Below are 20,212 nucleotides of genomic sequence, written 5' to 3' on the forward strand. Positions count from 1 at the left end.
CTTTTTAAATATATTATAACTTGCACTGTATATTTCAAGGTAGCTACTCGTAACTAATTAACATTTCTCAGTAAAAAACTAAACAAAAAACATTCCCATTAATTTAGATTTTCATTGGAATGATCCTGATATAAAGATTCTTAAAATTGAAAGATGGATTTTGTTTCATTTAAGTCAGGAATGAGGGCACTCACGCAGTTTCTATACGTTTCGGATACATTTCTAAATGATCATGCAATTTTAAAACATTCTGTGAATTTCTGTGTCTTTCTGAGGGATTAATGTAATTTTTCAATTATGCCTGAAGTGGATGCAAGCAGCGGGACTAAAGTGATTTGTTTCAAAATATCACACTTGAAGAGTAAATGCATGCTAATAGACCTGTAGGTGTCCAGTATGTCGTTAATATTAAGAAAACCAGGCATGGTTTTTGGCTTGATAACTTTATTAGCTTTAATAATCATTAATGTATTACAATCATACAGTGAAGAGCAGTTATTTATGTGGTTTTATTTTACATTTCATTACTTTTTCCTAGGGCTGGGCGATAAAACAATATCGATATATATCACTATAAAGAAAATCCACCATAAACTTTTGAGGAATTTTCTATATTTACTTCGTGTCATTAAAACACAAGCAGTTTGGCTTTCTCAGGCTGCATTTCCCCTAGGGCGGACGAAATCCGCTCAAAGGCACTCGCAGCGCTAGGATGACGCTCGGCTTTCATAGGAATGAATTGAAAACGCTCTCCGCTTCCTTCACAACGCACTAGTGGTAACGTAGGGTCAGACTGGATGAACTTGCTAATGCTAGCTGCCTTGCTAATGATTAGGTTACGTCGGACACCGGATTGATTCCATCCGATTTGTTCTAATTTTGTGAAAATTAAGTAGATGTCTGGAATGTATAAGGAAAGACTAAAATTAATGGTTATTAGACTAGTCTCTCACTTTAATGAAAATATACAAACGGTTTTTAAATTTTTTTTAAAACGTTTTCTACATTTTTTCTCGGGACACCCCTGAACCCACATTCAGCATCATTCCACAGTCACAAGGGCTTCTATGCCCCATACTTTGGTATCTGAATCTAAAGAAATATAAAAAATATTTCATTTTAATGTAAAAATATTCCAACAAATACTGGTCTGCTGTCACTATGCTTCAGAACAAACAGATGATCTTTTAACATTGATTTTCAATTGATAAACTATAAAATATTTTAATATTTTGGTAAAAGATCCCACAGACCCAACTGCTTTGGCCGTCTCTGGACCCCCTGTTCGGTTTTGAGACTATTTTGACTGTTTAGAATGTATTTTTCTTCTTCCATCAACTTTGAAATAAAAAAGAAAGTGCAACGTGTAAATGTATATCGTGATAAATATCGATATCGAACAATATGTAATGATAATTTTGGCCATATCGCCCAGCCCCCAAACTTTTTCCTATTTCTGAATGTTTACTTGAATACTAGGGCTGCAAAATTAATCTGAAAATCTAATTGTTTTTACGATTACGGCTGCCACGATTATGTAATCGTGAAAACTGATGATTTCAGAGTTCAATTCATGTCTGCTCAATTGCAATAGTTTCTGTTTACAACATGTTTTTGCAGCATCACAGATATGTCCAATCATGATGCTTAAATAAGTCCTCCGTCTTATCAGTAATGACAGCTGATTCTAATGATCAAGTTTTAAACAGTCTGCTGCCCGGATGCTTGTTTTGTGTTTAACCTCTGGCATACGAATATTTATTCTGAAGAAACCTCAGCGGACACTAAAACATTTACATTTATGCATTTGGCAGTTGCTTTTATCCAAAGCGACTTACAGTGCACTTATTACAGGGACAATCCCCCTGGAGCAACGTGGAGTTAAGTGCCTTGCTCAAGGACACAATGGTGGTTGCTGTGGGGATCGAACCAACGACCATCTGATTAACAGTTATGTGCTTTAGCTCACTACGCCATCATCGCTCAAAAAGAAGCTGTAGAACAAAAGCGATAAGCACTTTGGAGTTAATTTGGATATTTGTTGTGCCACTTGCTTGCAACAAAGATGGTAAATACACTGCTAAAGAGCAATGCAACAAAATGTGTAAATAATTGATTATGCCGATTAGACAGTTTATTTTGTAATGAGAGCAGTTGCGAGTGCAGAACTCCGTGCTGATTTCAGAGAGCTTGCGCTGAACTACAGGGCTCAAACAGTATAAGCCTGCAGTGAGTGACAGCAGTCATTGTAATGGTAGAGTTTGTCGCTTTGCTCGATTTCTTTGTACAATTTATTACAAATTTAATAACTTTTGTATTGTCATGTTAATAAGTAGGCCAATGTCAATTTGATTTTAATAAAATGGCAATAATGTAATTCAGCTTAATTGTTCTAAGCTTGTTTTGGCGGTGTAGCCAACATAAAGAATATGGCATGAATGGCATATTTCAGGAATAACTGTCATTAAGACTGCTCTAAAAAGACCCATTTGTCCCACAGCTGGTATTGGTAGATTTAACATTCTCGCAAATCGCACAAACTCAGATCACAAATGGCCGTTTTTAATTTCCAAAGTGCAACCGCTATGATTGATCAATTATCTTGCAGCCAATGATCACCGTTGAAGATCTTATGGGTTGAATGGGCACCCGTCTCGCCATCAGCCCTTACTGAACAGTATGTAACTTATGTCAATTTAATTCGGCTGTTAATAAGTTTAAATAATAAATGTCTCATATTATTTACTGTATTTGGACCAATAATTTAAGAGGTATTTGTGCCACCTTTCACAACTTTATAATTGTGTTTAATGTGTGAGGATGTGTGTTTATCAACCTGTTACATGTCGCATATTGAATCAAGTAAATTCTGGTTTTGTCAATAGTTCAGTAATAACCTATTCTTCTATACCATGTCCCTTTTAAAATAACTTCTATTAGGTCTAACATTAACATATTATTTCAATATTTAATGCTTAAAAGAATAGAAACTGGAGTGCAGCTTATATCCACCATTGAAATCTGCTATACTCTGGAGAACCACGTCACGTGGTTGCTGCCTACTTCATGACATCACAGTAATTTTTTTCACTTGAAGGCTTTTTCAGAGTCCAATGCATGCTGCCTTTTCAACACATTGTTTTAACCCTGACAAATGGCATTCCTTGAATCATTGGTGTTCTTCTGTTCAGCCTTATTTTAACACTGCTGTATGCAGGCCTTTAAAGCATTTGTCTCATTTCTGCAATTTTTTTATCAGCGCACTTTGGTAAGGCGTTGTACCTGTTTGAGTACTTGTTCAGTCTAACCTATTCATGTGTGGTGGATTAATGGATCAGACCTCAAAGCAGACAGAACCTGCTGCCTGAAAACTGCTAGCAGAATGCTGGGAACCCGCAATGGCTTTTTCATGTAAACCTTGCCAATAATTTCTGTGGTCAATCTGCTTTGAACATTACTGCATTCCCAGAAGTTTTGTCATGTACAGTTGCCACCATGTGTCTCATTTGTCAATTGATTCCTTGTCATGTGTACCTAAATATCTACCATAATATATATACATACACACACACACAAATACAGCAGTCAAATTCACCAACAAACAAAAATACTCTGCCAGATCTTTCCGCAAGTCACTCTGAAAAATTTACAAACTCACAAGTTATAATTTTGAATCAGTCTGATTAATAATTTACTAAATGAACCCACATAATCAGTCTCACTTACTGAACTGCAAACCATGTCTGACTCTTAAGAACTGTTTTGTGTACTTGGGGTTTATGAAACTTAAATCAGTATAAAAACTGACTGATCGTTAAATGTGAATATGTAAACGGCTTTTTGTTATAATTTACATTTTATTCAACTATGAATTAAATCATTAGATTATATCTTATATTATGGTTATTTATTTGTATTAAGTTAGGAAGTTTAGGGACTGTGGCAGTGTAGGGGGCAATAGCAATTTCTTGGGAGAAACTGATCTGATTTATTTTAAAACATCTTTAAAATGATGTAATTAAGGGATGCAGATGACAGGATGAATGGGAAGAGGAGAAATTCTCAGGGTTAATGTAGCTCTTGCATTGAATGGACTAGTCAGTTTGTCTGTTTGCTCAGGCACTAAATGCTTTCAAGGAGCCATATCCCCCCAATTTTACACTGAGTGAATGAAAATCCAATTGTGTCAGTCTGACTGCCTAGGACTGGCAAGCACATGCCTGCTGTGACATCTACATCCAATCCGGCATTAGAGAAACCTAGATAGAGCCTAAGATCTGACTAATATCAAGTTAAACTCTGAGGCTGGTCTCTTGGCGCAATCCGAAGCGAAAAATGTCTCATTCTCCATCGTGCATCTCCTGTGGCGCGCTGTTCTCTACTTTACATCCCCCTGGATTTGGGTTCCTAGTAAATCCTGAAAGGAGGTGCGGAAATGGGTTAAGATGTGGGTGGGGTGTTGAGTGCAGTACTGTGAGCTGTGTGCCTCGGAAAGCCTCCACAAATGATGGCATGAGAGTGCTAAAGCGAAGGATAAGAGAGACAACATTAATGATTTATTAGGCTTGATTTACTGAGCCACTCCAGGAAGAGAAGAGGGAGGATGGATGGAGGAAATACTGGAGAGTGAGTCTGCAATTGGGACATTTAATTTTGGAGAAACTTGGAGGTGTGTTGGAGTTTCTAGTTTCTACCGCTGATCCTGAAGCACCTGATCATGGAACCACCTCACACATTCCTTGCAAAAACACTTTAATTTGTGTCAAACTTTCGGTCAATAAATCTCAAATTAGCAACAAACTTTGCAGCAATTTTTGTCAAGCATTTGCCAGAACATGATATTTGATGGTGCTTGCACATACCTAAAGCTAGGGTGTACTTTGTTTTCCCTCATGCTGCTACGTCTTGCGCATGGTTGTATGTTCTAGCCTTTCGAATTTTACCCATTTCATCGCAAGCCTGTACGGGGGAATTCCATGCATGAGCACTATGGTTGCTTTGTAATACTCTTTAGTAAAGTTAACTTCAGGCACATGTGCAGGTGTACACAGATGTGCAAAGTTATAAAAATTGGGCTTCATGCGGACAGTCTTCACAAACTGGCTGATGACGAAATTGTCATGGGGAAAATGGAAGTATACTTTTAGCCTTTCGGGTTAAGGATATGAAACCCTAAACTTAATGCTGCCTTGAAGTGGAATCGGTAACATCATAATTATGAGCCTATTTACACTTGGCCATTTCATGCATTTTTACTGATCAGATTGCTATCCTATTGAAGAAGCACATTCCATATACACTTGGACACATCAATTATATAAATCCGATCTTCAATTCCAGGGCTATTTCAGAGCACATTTACACCTGGTCTTTTCATGATGAAATAGCTATCCGCTTGGTTGACTGTGAGTGATACCATTTGGACCACAGAAAACCTAAATGTAACCTGGCCTTTAGTGTTAAACCTATCCTTGTACTATGGTCATAAATGATCAAATTGTGTGGCTTGTTGAAGTGAGGTGTGCTATTACTTTTCAAAGCATTCAAACAGATCATTTTCACCTGGCAGACAATAAAATGGATGAAAATATCCCATAGGCTAGGTAAGTCAAGAAGGAGTGAAGAAAGGTCCAGAGCAGGGGTGTCAAACTCATTTTATGTCAAGGGCCAGATTTGATTTTTGATAACTCCCATATTTATTAAAAACTAAAAACAAATCACATTGACATAAGCATTCAGACCCTTAACTCAGTACTTAGTTGAAGCACCTTTGGCTGTGATTACATTCAAGTCTTTTTGGGTATGATGTGACAAGCTTTGCAAACCTGGATTTGGGGATTTTCTGCCATTCTTCTCTGCAGATCCTCAAATTCTGTCAGGTTGGATGGGAAACCGTCGGTGTACAACCATTTTCAGCTCTCTCCAGAGATGTTCAATTGAGTATCTGCTCTGGCTGGGCCACTCAAGGACATTCACAGAGTTGTACCTAAGCTACTCTTGCTTTGTTTTGGCTGTGTGCTTGGGGTCATTGTCCTGTTGGAGGTGAACCTTCGGCCCAGTCTGAGGTCCTGAGTGCTCTGGACCAGTCCCTGCTGCTGAAAAACACCCCCTCAGAATCAGAAATAACTTCATTGCAACGTGTTCCATGTACAAGGAATTATTTTTAGTGATGGGAGAAACAAGTGCACACAGAACATTACAGTGAGACACAGAATATAAAACAAGATGGGAGTATAAATAGACAAGCAAATAATAGGACATATACCATAATGGTGAATGTGCAAGGTAGGGTATGTACAGTTATTGGATCAAATTTGTAAATTTACATATGTACATGAGATATTTATTTACATAATTGGGGGAGTCCTAAGGCAGTTTAATTGTTCATGAGGAAAATGACCTGAGGGTAAAAACTGTTCTTGTGCCTGGATGTGCTGGTGCTCAGTGCTCTGTAGCGCTGGCCAGGTGGGAACAGTTCAAATAGGGAGTGGGCTGTTGCCCTTCACCACCGCCATGCTTCACCGTTTGGATGGTATTGCACAGGTGATGAACAGTGTCTTGTTTCCTCCAGACATGACACTTGGAATTGAGGCCAAACAGTTCGTTCTTCATTTCATCAGACCAGAGAATTTTGTTTCTCAGTCTGAGAGTACCGTCCCGTTGCACTCACACCCATCATCATAAAATGCTTCGAGATGCTCGTCATAACGGACATCAAGACCCAGCTGTCCCCCTTACTGGACCCCCTGCAGTTCACGTATCGTCCCAACCGCTCAACAGATGATGCCATCGCCATCACCCTTTATCTGGCCCTCACCCCGCTGGAAAAAGAAAACAAACCTTTTGAATGATGTTCATAGACTTGAGTTCAGCATTCAACACAATCGTTCCTCAGCACCTGATTGGAAAGCTGAACTTGCTCGGCCTGAACACCTCCCTCTGTAACTGGATCCTGAACTTCCAGACTGGGAGACCTTAGTCAGTCCGGATTGGGAGCAGCATCTCCACGACCACCACACTGAGCACTGTGGACTGCTCAGTCCACTGCTGTTCACTCTGCTGCACAGTCGTGAGTCAGCAATGCATAGCTCGTATCACATCAAGTTTGTCGATGACACATCCGTGGTGGGTCTCCATCAAAAACGACGAGTCAGCATACAGAGATGAGGTACAGTGGCTAACAGACTGGTGCATAGCCAACAACGTGTCTTTGAATGTAGACAGAACAAAAGAGATGGTTGTTGACCTTAGGAGAACACTGAGTGACCACTCTCCGCTGAACATCAACGGCTCCTCTGTGAAGATCTTCAAGAGCACCAAATTCCTTTGTGTTCACTTGGAGAACCTCATCTGTTCCCTCAGCACCAGCTCCATAACCAAGAAAGCCCAGCAGCATCTCTTCTTTCTGCAAAGGCTGAGAAAAGCCCATCTCCCACTGCCCATTCTCGCCTTCGCCATTCTCGCCCATTCTCGCCTTCTACAGAGGGACTATTGAGAGCATCCTGAGCAGTTGCATCACTGCCTGGTTTGGAAATGGCACCGTTTTGGATCGCAAGACACTGCAGAAGATAGTGAGGACAACTGAGAAGATCATTGGGGTCTTTCTTCCAACCATCAAGGACATTTCCACCACACTGTGCATCCACAAAGCCACCAGCATTGTGGATGACACCACACACCCCTCTTCACCCTCCTGTCTTCTGGCAAAAGGTATCAAAGCATTCGGGCCCTCACGGCCAGACTGTGTTACAGTTTCTTCCCTCAAGCCATCAGACTCCTCAATACACACACACACACACACACTCTCAACTGAACACCATCTGACTCCCTTTGCAATTTACACATTTAGCAATTATTGCACCGTCTTGCACTGTTTGCACACATGCAATTTATGCAGTAATGTGTAGGTCTTATTCAGTTCTATTTTTGTCACATTATGTAGTACCATGGTTCTGGAGGAACGTTGTTTCATTTCATTGTGTACTGTACTAGCTGTATATAGTTGAAATGACAATAAAAGCCTCTTGACTTGAGTCCTTTAGGTGCAAATTCCTTAGTGGGCGTTCATGTGTCTTGCACTAAGGAGAGGCTTCCGTCTGGCCACTCTGCCATAAAGCCCAGATCAGTGGAGTGTTGCAGTGATGGTTGACCTTCTGCAAGTTTCTGCCATCTCCACACATGGTCTCTGGAGCTCAACCAGAGTGACCATCAGGTTCTTGGTCACATCTCTTACCAAGGCCCTTCTCCCCTTTTTGTTCAGTTTGGCGAGGTGGCCAGCTCTAAGAAGAGTCCTGGTTGTTCCAAACTTCCATTTTAGAATTATGGCGCTCTTGGGAACCTTCAATACAGCCAAAATGTTTTGTAGCCTTTCCCAGGTCTGTGCCTCAACACAATCTTGTCCTGGCTTGGATTTGCTCTGATATACATTGTCAGCTTTGAGGCCTTATATAGACAGGTGTGTGCCTTTCCAAATCATGTATAATCAATGGATTTTACCAAAGGTGGTCTCCAGTGAAAGTGTAGAAATATCTCAATGATGATCCAGAGAAATGGGGTTCACCTGAACTAAATTGGAAGTGTCATAGCAAAGTTATCAAAAATAATGTTTTCTTTATCTTAATGTCTTCTGTCCCCCAGCGTTTGAAATGTCAGTCTTACTGTCAGCCATACTGTCACTACAGTCTCAGGCCTCCACTCTGGTCCCCTCCCTGTATGAATAGTGGGGAGCAGCTGTCTCGTGCGTGGCCTGAGGTGCTGTGTGGATTAGCCGTGGCTGCCTCTCTAATAGCGCAATACTGAAGCCATTGTCTGGTGACTCGTCTGAGTGTTGCAGGGTCGCTTAACGGGTCGCAGATTTTTTTCCCCTTGCATTTTTTCTCTTTAATTCTCTTGCTCTCAGTCTCATAGATACATATATACACTCATTCACACACACTCAAACAAAGAGCAATTTTCCCCATCCTGTTGCGGCTGTGGTCGACTTGAGACCACTGTGTTGCTCCTCTCTTCCACTGTTAAGCATCTCATGTAGGGTGAACACTTAGATTCTCACGCCATGTTGAAGTTGCTAAACACACATAAAAGCTCTTATTTTGTGGATACGAAATATGGAGACCACAGTTGTTCCATTCTTCACAGTTGTCCTGATTCTCCCTCTTTCACTCCTCCCCTCTGTGGAACAGTTGTCATCATTAATAATGAGTTTCAGTTAGACACCCTGGCTCTCTAGAACATGTTCAAACACACACACACACACACATTCAGGCATCTGCATAGGATTAGACTCCTGCCATTTATGTCATGGAAGGGCATGAGACCCAACAGCAGGACTTCAGCAAATTGATGTCAATCAGACAGAGGCAAAAATGAATAGGATGGCTTATTGTAGAAAAAAAAATATTACTTATTTGTTATTAGTGAAAGAGAAGAGAGGTGCAATGCTAGAAACAATGACAAACATGTCTCTGCAGAAGAAAGTGATTTAAAGAGGAATTGAGAGAAAAAGGGTCTCCTGAAAAAAATATTTTTAGTTACATTTTGTCATCCTGTTGGATTAATATTAAAGGTCGACTGATATGGGTTTTTAGTGGTCGATTATATAGAGCGCAGGGTGGCCGAAAGGTTGATATGATACTGATATATCACACAGTTTAATATATTAGTACATGCATAAATTGACTTATACATTAACTATTATTTAGCATTATATTTACTTAAACTTTCACACAAAATGTTTTACTTTAAAAAAAAAAGTATATATATATTTTAGATATTAACAGTTTCTCCTGGTTTCTGTTTAGTCTTCCTGTTTTAATATTTTTTTAATCACATTGCACATACATTTACACAACAAAAATTAAATATATTACAAATAGGCATTTGTCAATTTCTTATTTTGGTCATTGATAGGTCTCAAACGAGTACTCGAGTACTCTGGTGGCGGGGCTCAGTCATGGAGATAATGAAATTAATGTTGACAAATAATGACATAAAAACATGTCTTTGAAAACATGAACATATGACTATAAAAAATAACACTGCTTATGCTGCATCAATGTTATCGAAACTGAAAATCTTGAAGCTGAAGAATAAATGAAAAACACCAGTAAACTGAAGCCCCTTCTATGACCCATCATATGAGATTAATCAGACATACTAGATACTTAACATTACAACTTGTATCTGCACAAAAGGATGCAAACGCAGTTACGTGCTATTGCCAGAGAGTGTAAATCCTGTTGTGGATGCGCTTTTCTAACAGCTCGCTGAAACACGGGCAAGCAAAGCAAAAATAATTCACAAAATTCTGTGGTGTTCTCATAATGTTATGTGTATGGCAGATATTACAGTATTTTCATCTACTTTAAGCGATTGCTGACATCGCCTATACATTAGCTAAAATTATGACATTTTAGTCAGAGTAAAACTGACTTAAATTACTGAACAACACACGATGATTAGTGATGAATTATTAATACAATTTAAAGGATATTTTCATCACAAGATAAAAACTATGACAAAAAAAGTGTTGATTTTCATCGTCTCTCCGAATATAGGCTATTTCTGTAATACTAAACCTTAATTCTGCGTTCGTTATTGTAAGTTAAATTAGAGCAGATACATTTGATTTATTATATAGAATTTTATATAGGCGTCTAATTTATTTAATATTACTTGTTTCTTTGTTTTTATTATCAAATGTGATTTAACAATTAACACACAGGATTGGTTTTTAGGCTACTTTATTCAATTGTATTTTATAAAAAAAAGCGTTGTCTTAAGCAGCATATTTCAACTGTGCTTTTTAAATGACAACAAAAACGAACAGCTTAATTTTTAATTTCAAAGCTAAAGAAAAAAGGTTTATCAATTTAACCAAACGACTGCTAATTGTAAATAAAACAGACAGGGTGATTCATAAAACTCAAAACAAAAACATCCTGTATATTTACCACAACTGATGAAACTTAAACATAGGCTACAGCCTACATATTTTTGTTCAAAAACAGAAGTCTGTCTACGTGCACAGGTGAGAGGCGTGTGCGGAGTCTATTCACAATTAGGCCGGCGGTGGAAAACCGCTCAGCTGTTCCAGCGACATCGGTTCCAGCGAAGTACCACTGGGCAAAGGATGCTCAGCTTTGTAAACCGATTCTCATTTACCTTCCACCAGAGTTAAGGATCCTGGTTTACCGAGATGCATGGCTCACTGAAGTAGCTTTCGATTTCGGTGTCACACGAATAAAAATCACTCGCGCCGTAATCCTTACCAAAAAGAATTGTACAAATATTCTTGCATTGGACTGTATTTTTCATCTTTTGTCACTATGCAATTTTTAAGCCATGTTTCTCTCTGTTGTTTGGTCTGGGCTTTGGACTGCATGCTCTGGCAACACTAACCAATCAGAGCTCAAGGTGCCGCCCAACATTTTGCTATGACCAATCAGAAATAAGAGATTTGTCTTTTTGTTTCAACTCACACGATCATTCACGTTGGAGTACAATTGCCCATCCCTAATTACAAACAGTATCACAAATAATACAGTAAATAAGTCCCAACAACAAATTACATACAATCATAAAAAACACATTACATAATCTTTATAATTCTTAGACTACTATTCATACAACTTTTATTTTTTTCTTCCAAAATAATAAAATAAAATAAATGAAATACACTTTAAAGTGTTATCTCTCCCCCAAAACTACATTTACTCACCCTCATGTTATCCAAGGTGTGTATGACATTTGATCTTTACCAGAACACATTTGAAGAACAATATCTTAGCTCAGTAGGTCCTTAAAATGCAAGTGGATGGTGATCCAACATTTGATGCTCTAAAAACATGAAAGTCATCCATATGTGATTCAGCGATTAATGTTTTCTAAAGTGACACGGTCACTTTTGGTGCGAAAAAGGTCAGTATTTAAATAAATGTTAACTATAAATGTACCTCACAGACTCATTTTCAAATTAAATGAATTTGACACTAGAAGACAAACGTTATACATATTAAAATGATTTTATTGTGATAATATTGCTTTCTAATCTCATGTGTGAAGTTTAATCCAACATTACAACTAAGTTGTCATGACGACATAATGGCAATAAATTCCTGATTTAAAAAAAAAATCATGCTAACACGTTTAAATGTTAATATCTTCTAGCTATACTTTTGAAACAGTGTGTATATTAATATTTATGGACAAGACAAATTACATTTGTAAGTGCCTTTACTGTATCCACTATTTTTGTTTGAGTCAATTATTTTCAGCATTAATCAACATTTAAAGTTATAGTTCACCCAAAAATGTTAATTATCACATGATTTACTCACCCTCCTGGCATCCCAGATGTGTATGACTTTCTTCGCAGAACACAAATTAATATTTTAAGATTATTTCAGCTATGTAGGTCCATACAGTGCATGTAAATGGGTGCCAACATTTTGAACCTCCAAAATTCACTTTAAGGGAGAATGAAAACAAGCCATATCACTACAGTGGTTAAATCCATGTGTTTAAACACTATATGGTAGGTGCAGGAGAGAAACCGTCTTTTTTTTTATTATCATAAATTCTCCTTCCTGCCCAGTAGTGGGCAATATGCATAAAGAGTGTGAATCACCAAAAACAGAAGGTGAAAGTTAAGGAAAAGGACTTGAATATTATAATATAATATAACCTATCATATCGCTATAGACTATATGGATTTAACCACCAGTCGTCATCTGAAGTTCTTTTATGTTGCCCTTATGTGGATTTTGGAGCTTCAAAATGTTGACACCCATTCACTTGCTTTGTGAGGACCTAAAGAACAGATATATTTTTCTAAGAGTCTTTGTTTGAACATCATACATATCTTGTATGAAACGAGGGAGAGTAAATTATGAGAATTTTTATGTGAACTATCCCTTTAAGCTACATATGCTGTTGATTGAGCTTAACTTGTATTGAACCCAGAACATTCCTTTAAAAATGCCATCTACTTTGACTTAAGTCTATAGAGTTGTGAGGAGGTAAGCAGTTGATGTAAGAAAAGAGGGTTAGAATGAGAGATGGAAATGATTGAGAACAGAAGGTTTGCACTGGTTGTAAGAAACCTGGAGCACAGGGTGTGTTCTGTATCAGTGAGAAGCTGGTACAAAGCCTATTGAACGGGTTAACAAACGAATGCAGGGAACAAAACCTACTAATACCGACAGCACTTAAGAAACATGGCCCCAAATGAGAGCCGCATGACCAGGGTTGGCATTCACTGCCACACAACATACCTCCCCTCACTTTTTCTTATTCTGTCTCTTATGTCATTTTAGCCTTGTGAAGCAGTTTGTACAAGCTAGGGGCCCAAATTACAACCACTCAGAAGATTACAGGGAAGAATACAGAATTCACTGTATATTCCTACCCAGCCAGCAAGCTCTGTCCTGATTTGCCCTCTCTGCAGAGTTCAGCTGTGCAACTCCCAGCATGCTGTTCTCTCAGGCCATATGCTTGCCGTATTGATCCCTGATAATGTAACTTTAGCTTGAGGTATTAGTTGAGTACATGGAGATGAGTGTCTATTAAAATGTTAGTGCACTTTCTCTTTGCTGTTGTCTTGTTTGGAGTGGGTGGGTGTGTCGACTGAAGAGTGAAGGAGAGTTCAGTGTGGTTCAGTTGTCCCAGCTGGTGATGCTAAGGAGTAATGGAGAACACACTTCTGTGCCAGCAAACCATGATTGACTTTGATTGGAACCAGTCTTCTCTCTCTCTCTCTCTCTCTCTCTCTCTCTCTCTCTCTCTCTCTCTCTCTCTCTCTCTCTCTCTCGCTCTCTCTCTCTCTCCATCTCCATGTTACTGAGTGATTTCTATTTTCATGCACTATATGTAGATGCAACCTGGACTCATAGAGTCATGCTATTGTACTTCTGTTTTTGCAAAGCAGTTTTAATGTGGCTAATTTTTCAATTCAGCAGTAGTTTCCTAGATGAAAATCACTACACTGATCGATGTGTTTACTCGCTGATCCAGTCTCGAAGCTCAGCGCTGTGAAAACAAAGGAGAGGAACGGCGCGAATTGCGGAAACGGTTTGAATTCAGCACATAATTGAAAACCCTGTTTAATGTGGTTTTAAACGTCAAGTATTTGAGGAATTTTGGAAGGTGTGCCACTTCTGGAAATGTTCACTGCTGTGCCAAGTTTTCTCCATTTGGAGATAATGGTTCTCACTGTGGTTCTTGGGAGTCCCATAGCCTTTGAAATAGCTTTGTAACCCTTCCCAGACTGATGCATTTCAATCACCTTTTTTCACATCATTTCTGGAATTTCTTTCGACCTTGGTATAGTGTGCTGCTGGGTTAGACCCTTTAGCCAAATTAATGCTGCTGAAAAAGTTTAGGTGTTGATTTGATTGAACAGGGCTGGCAGTCATCAGGCCTGGGTGTGTCTAGTCCAGCTGAACCCCTTTATGAATGCAGTTTCTTAGATTTGATAACTATATTTTTTCACACAGGCCCAGTTTGTATTGGATAACTTTTTTTGCTTCAATAAATAACATTATCATTTAAAAACTATATTTTGTGTTTACTCTGCCTTCGTTTTATGTTAGATTTTGTTAGAATTTTTTAAACAATTTAGGATGAGATATAATCAAAAACAGAAGAAATCAGGATGGGGGCAAATAATTTTCCACAGCACTGTAATCCCTGCTGTCATGGAAACCAGCAATAAGGCTAGGTAGCCGCTAGCTAGCTATCTGGCTAATATAATGTTGTTGTGTACCGAACATGACAGCACTGACAATGCAACACAGTTATCAACTGAACACAACATCAGCAACTCCGATATCTACACAATTGCTTATTATGTACAGTTTAGTTTTCATGATCTATAGTGCTGTCATGGGCAAGAAATGATTTCCTCTTCTTGTGATGTTTATTGGCGGTTGACAATTCAGCTTATGCTACACCTACTGAGCTTGACCGTGGAGTGTGACAAGTTAAGGCTTTTTAGTGGAGTCAAAGCTCAACTAAAGATGTTGAAATTGGTGAAATTTCATTGATGAGGTTATATGTCTTTATGGAAGATTAAATCCTAACAGAGTATAGAATCAGTCGGACGATATTATCCTTTTTCCTTTTTAGCTTTTATTCTTTCACCGATTTATCTGCATCTGCGTATTTGTTTACTGGTATGTGCAGACTTTTTTCAGAACAAATAATGCATACTTTATACATTAGAATTGGTGTCATAACGTAGTTTGTCCAGCAGAGTGCGCTCCGACTCAATTGTTTACAGAGCTGACTGTGGCTCTGCAGACAGGGCGGAGTCAAGCGGTGCAGTATTAAGCGGTGTCTTCTCGGTAAGCTGCTAACTAGTTTGTGAAATACTGGAAATGTATTCACCAAACTCTTTTGTTAAGGATTCGTAGTTTGGTACCCACTTCAACTGAACAATTCCAGTCGTTGCATTTATAATATTTAAAAGTCTGGTTTCCACCGTTGAATGTTTACCCTGAACTTGTATAAGAGAACACTGTGTAACACCGCTTGACTCAGCAGGTGTGACTCGGCAGGTGCTTCTTGTTTTACAACCTGCCTCTAATTGACTGGCAGTATTAATATAGTCAGCATTTGATTAGTACTAAACAGTACTGATGTTTATTTAGCAATTTATTGGGTTTATTGTTTATTTTAATGGTCAGCAATTGGCTGATACTAAACATACAGTACTGATATTTCTTTAGCTATTTATTTTATTTTTATTTATTCTATTTCTCAGTGTTCATTTATAGAATTTGTTGACAATGTATAATAATAATGTCAAATATTCTTTGCTAAAAATATTTAAGAAAGCAGCCTTCGGAGTACCTTTTGCGTAGTCATATCTGTGCAACATCGGTGAACAATCCACATAGAAAAGGTCTGTTTTCATTCCATCTAATTGTGATAAATGTTGATATTAAATTATATGAAAAAATATTGTGATTAATATTTTTGCCCATATCGCCAGCCCTACTTAACCGACATTAATACTATAGTTAAATTTATAATAGGCTAAATTAGGGAATTTTTTTATGGTATTTGTGTGTGTGTTAGTGAGTACTACAGTGCACAGTATAGTTCTAGATACTGTTAAGTGTTCTTCATTCTGTACTCAACTTCCATGATGGTTTATGCGGCTGGCTGTAAGTAAATACTGTTTGCTTTATCGTGCCCTAAAAAAACGGACAAATCTTAACAATCATTTGATCCTACTCAGCATTTTAGTTTATTTAATAACAGTTGTTATTGTTTTCACAGAGTTAGGGGCAGTAAAGCCCAAATATTGCTATCAAGAGGGCTGGGTCTGAAAACCAAGCGTTTTACTTCAGCAGTAAAAAAAAAGTAACTCTGCAATTCTAAGTACTGTGACGATTTGTTAAGGCCTACTGTGTGTTTTAATCAATCCTCTTTATTAGTGTTACCATCTGTCTGCTGTGGACAGAATGGGGTGAATGGCTGTCTCGCCTCATTGCTGACCCCCCACACACACATTAATATTTTGCTGGCAGAGATGTCCTGTTGAGAGCACAAGGGAAGGATCTCAGTTATTCAGTAGCATTTCTACCTAACTTGCCGAAATCGGCACGCAAGCACAGAGAAGTTACGGTAAGCTGCTCTGAATTTAGCTGTGGCTGTGCACGCATGCCCTTGAAGCCTTGCTGACACTCGAGAGGTTCGTTGAAAGGCCACATGGCAACACTTTTTGGTGAACTGAACAATGTGCTAGACATTTACGGACAAATGCCACATGACAAAGTTTGGGAATCGAGAGCCATTCTTATTGCTGCTTTAGCTCAAATTATGCTTAAAACATCATTGTGTTTTTCAGGCTGGTGGAGCTAATGAGCATGCATGTTCTAAAGTGGAAAATAAACAGATGAGGCCTCTATCAAATATGCAGTTTGCTCTTTTAACAGAAAGGTGAGACTGACATTCCTGCAGGCGCCATAGTATTTTCATTTCGGCCATTTTCCTATGTCTCCTGATACATTTATTTGCTCTAAAGTGCCACGGCAAAAGAAATGGTATAGCATAGATGTGAGCTTGCAGTAAATTCCTTAACAGAATTTAAGGAATAACAGCATAACAGAAGGGAAAAGTCATTGGATTTAGTCAAGAATCATAACAGTAAAAATGTGGGACAGGGTAAGGGTGTGCCCGTGACCTGTTTGACATCCGTCCCAGTGGACTGCCCTTGACTGAGATTTAAAATGTGCCTTTTTAAAGGATTTATGTAGCAATCATGAAATGATGAACCAAGCGAAAACAATGGCCTCTTTGAAGCATACAACTTCTGCTACTTTGAGAATTTAACTCATGACCTGGTTTGACCTACTTGCTGATTCATTATTTGTGTGATCTGATTGACTCTGCTTGGTTTCTCACTGCAGGTATACAAAGGGCTGGATATCATCACCAACAAGGTTACCGAGGAGGAACAAGCCCAGTGTTGCCATCACATGATCAGCTTTGTGGATCCATTGGTTAGTGGATACACAGTGGTGGACTTCAGGAACAAAGCTCTTTCTCTCATATCCTTTCCTGTTATATCAGTGCAGCAATTCAAATTCCAAAGTCTTCTAGAATGAATGAAATTATTTAAGGCATTTTCCCTGTCTTCTTAAAGACGTCCCCTTTTGTTATGCATGACCGCTGTTTTGCGTCACTGCTCATTTGCATAAATTTTGCTCCGCTATTGCTCATGTTTCTAGAAAGCACAAACTATCATTGAAAAGAAATGAATTCCGAATGCTATCATGTCTTCCTAACATAAATTCTTCAGGGTGTTCACATAGGCTGTGTTCTTGCTTTTACAAATCATGGATGGGGTGTAACAGAATGTCTCTAAGTTAAAAGGGGTGGAAATTAGAAACACCACTTGCTGGAAAGGGATTTACTGTAGGTTTTCCTGACAGTCTTACTAGTACTTGAACAAAACCTTCTCTGAGAGTTTGTGGCTTTAAATTCAACCCTTTATTGTTTATTTTAGAGTATAATTTCTTTTGTAGTATAATTTGGAAACCCTAACTGCATCCTTGGTTACAGCAATGGTGACTTGTGTCCACACAAACCTCTGGGGATAGGTTTGGGAACCAATGCACTAGTTAATTATCCTGACCCATCCCCTCTTCCTGTAATTCACAATGACAGGCAGTCATTCAAGTTTAGTTGAAGGGGCCTTTAAAATATTAATGTTTATTATTTGTCTTTGTATAGATGAAATTAATGGGCCATTACTCGGCCTTTAAAGAAATCATCTGAAAACATTTTAATAGACGTTTAATTGTTCATCGAAAATGTCATTGCCTCCCTGACATCTGTGGCATGGCTTTTGTGTGGCTGCGCCTTGTGTGAATGCAAATCCCAATCTTTTAATTTCCTGACTTTTGTGGAATCTGGCATTTCCCGGCGCGTCACATGAGTGGCTGTGGCATTTTATGAGTGGGCGCTGGGTTGTACTCCCTTCAGACACTTGAGGCATGCTCTTTCTGTAAATTTAAGGGTATAACTGGAAATTCGTTTATTTTAGAGAGAGAGAAAGGCATCACTGTCCTCGATTTCCCTGCCCGCCTGCTGCAGATGTTTGTGAGATGAGGAGGATATTAATAGCTAAGGGAGATGCTGTGAGTGTGTGAGGAGGTGGGGTGACTCGCTGTGTCTGCAGTGCCGCAGACACAAGTGTGCTCGCTCACCTCAGACGCTCACACACGTGCAAAATGGTGAGTGGCGGGTGATATGTGCTCCCCAGTCTTGCTCCCACACGAAAGAGCAGTTATAACTGCTGTGAAACATGCATTGAGATTAATCTAAAAATAATATTGATTATGATTGTGGCTGCTGTGATTTAATTGTATAAAGTGACTATTCCATTTAGGACTACTCCTAAAACGAAATATGTTCAATTTACTAGGATGTGCAAAACTACACACATTATTTAAAACATTACATTTTTTTTTTTTTACTATGAATGAACATTCAAAATGCCATGCAGCAAACTTGGACCAATCAGCTGAAAGCTCATAAACTTCAACAACGGTTAAATGGGTGAATAACTAGTACCATACTTTGTCAAAAAAAATCCACTGGTATATAAACATTTACTTATTATAAAATATTGGAAAATGAGAAGTGTTATTTCAATGCAAAAACATATTTTATGTGCTATTTGATTTATAGTACATAAAATCAATGGCAAACACGATTTAAGGGTTTTTTCACCCCAAAATGTTTAATCTAACCCCTTTTTACTTTTTCTTAACACAACGGAGAAAATTGTGAAAACATTTTGTACTCTGTGACGTCAAACAATGACAAACCAGGTAACCCCACCCACTGTGAACCGGCACCCGTCCAAAAACTTTCACATAACAGCATATTAAAGCCAGCATTTCATAAGCTGGAGGTCTGTCAGTTGGAGGTCTGTCACAAATGCTCCTCGGTTTCAGAATGGAGGAGAGTTGACGGACATTACCGCCTCCTTTCTCTGTTTGATTGAGTACCTCGTTTCAAACAAATGAGGCTGGGGATAGAAATGCGTCTATTCTCTGACTACACACTCATCAGGCATATTTAGTAAGTTCTGTTCTCTGGATTATGTGTTGTGTTGTGTTGTGTTGTGTTGTTAATATCGCTCTGGTGAACCTGTTTTTAGATAAACACATTGATTTCCCTACATCTACACATCTCTCATCTACGCTAAAACTTAGTTTCCCTCTATCTAATGGAACATTTTGAAAACGCTCTACTACATACTTTGGCGAAAACAATCTGTCGAAAATCTGATAAGTGTCTATGTGGCCTGAAAGTTTATGACTGTCTCAGCCTAGCTTTAAAGAGGGTGAATTAAAACATTTTTAGAGATGGCTTAACTGACAAACTATCTAATAGCTAAAGCACAGCGTGCTGTCAGAATGCTATTTAAAGCAGTGAAAATGTTCTAAAAAATATATTTGAAAAAAATCTAAAATAGATAAATCGGCGACCTCGCTGATTGATGTGTCGGTTGTTGGACAACTTGTTAACGATCGTAACGCATCCTTATTGATTACAGCATCAAGGAAAATAACCAACAATTATGATTTGTCAATCCTTCAGCCATACACTGAAACTTCTTTCATGCCTCTGTTGTACACATTTAGAGATGCTCTTATGCTTTTTTTCCTCTCTCCATCCATATCTCTTTCAC

At 38.5% G+C, this 20,212-nt stretch overlaps 1 protein-coding gene across 3 annotated transcripts in view; it reads left to right on the plus strand.

Annotated features, from left to right (window-relative positions):
- Positions 1-20,212, plus strand: part of trit1 (tRNA isopentenyltransferase 1) — a 54,884-nt gene that overhangs the window by 11,972 nt on the left and 22,700 nt on the right. Inside the window, exons 1-2 of one of the 3 annotated variants that reach the window (XM_052135332.1) lie at positions 16,880-16,947; positions 17,418-17,557. In XM_052135332.1, the coding sequence (XP_051991292.1) occupies positions 17,487-17,557 (71 nt within the window). In that variant the 5' untranslated portion in view covers positions 16,880-16,947; positions 17,418-17,486. Of the gene's footprint in view, positions 1-16,879; positions 16,948-17,417; positions 17,559-20,212 lie in introns of those variants that run through there. The other 2 variants (XM_052135331.1, XM_052135333.1) reach the window with 2 other exon arrangements.

Source organism: Xyrauchen texanus, chromosome 10, assembly GCF_025860055.1.
Source record: "Xyrauchen texanus isolate HMW12.3.18 chromosome 10, RBS_HiC_50CHRs, whole genome shotgun sequence".
NCBI classification, from domain to species: domain Eukaryota; kingdom Metazoa; phylum Chordata; class Actinopteri; order Cypriniformes; family Catostomidae; genus Xyrauchen; species Xyrauchen texanus.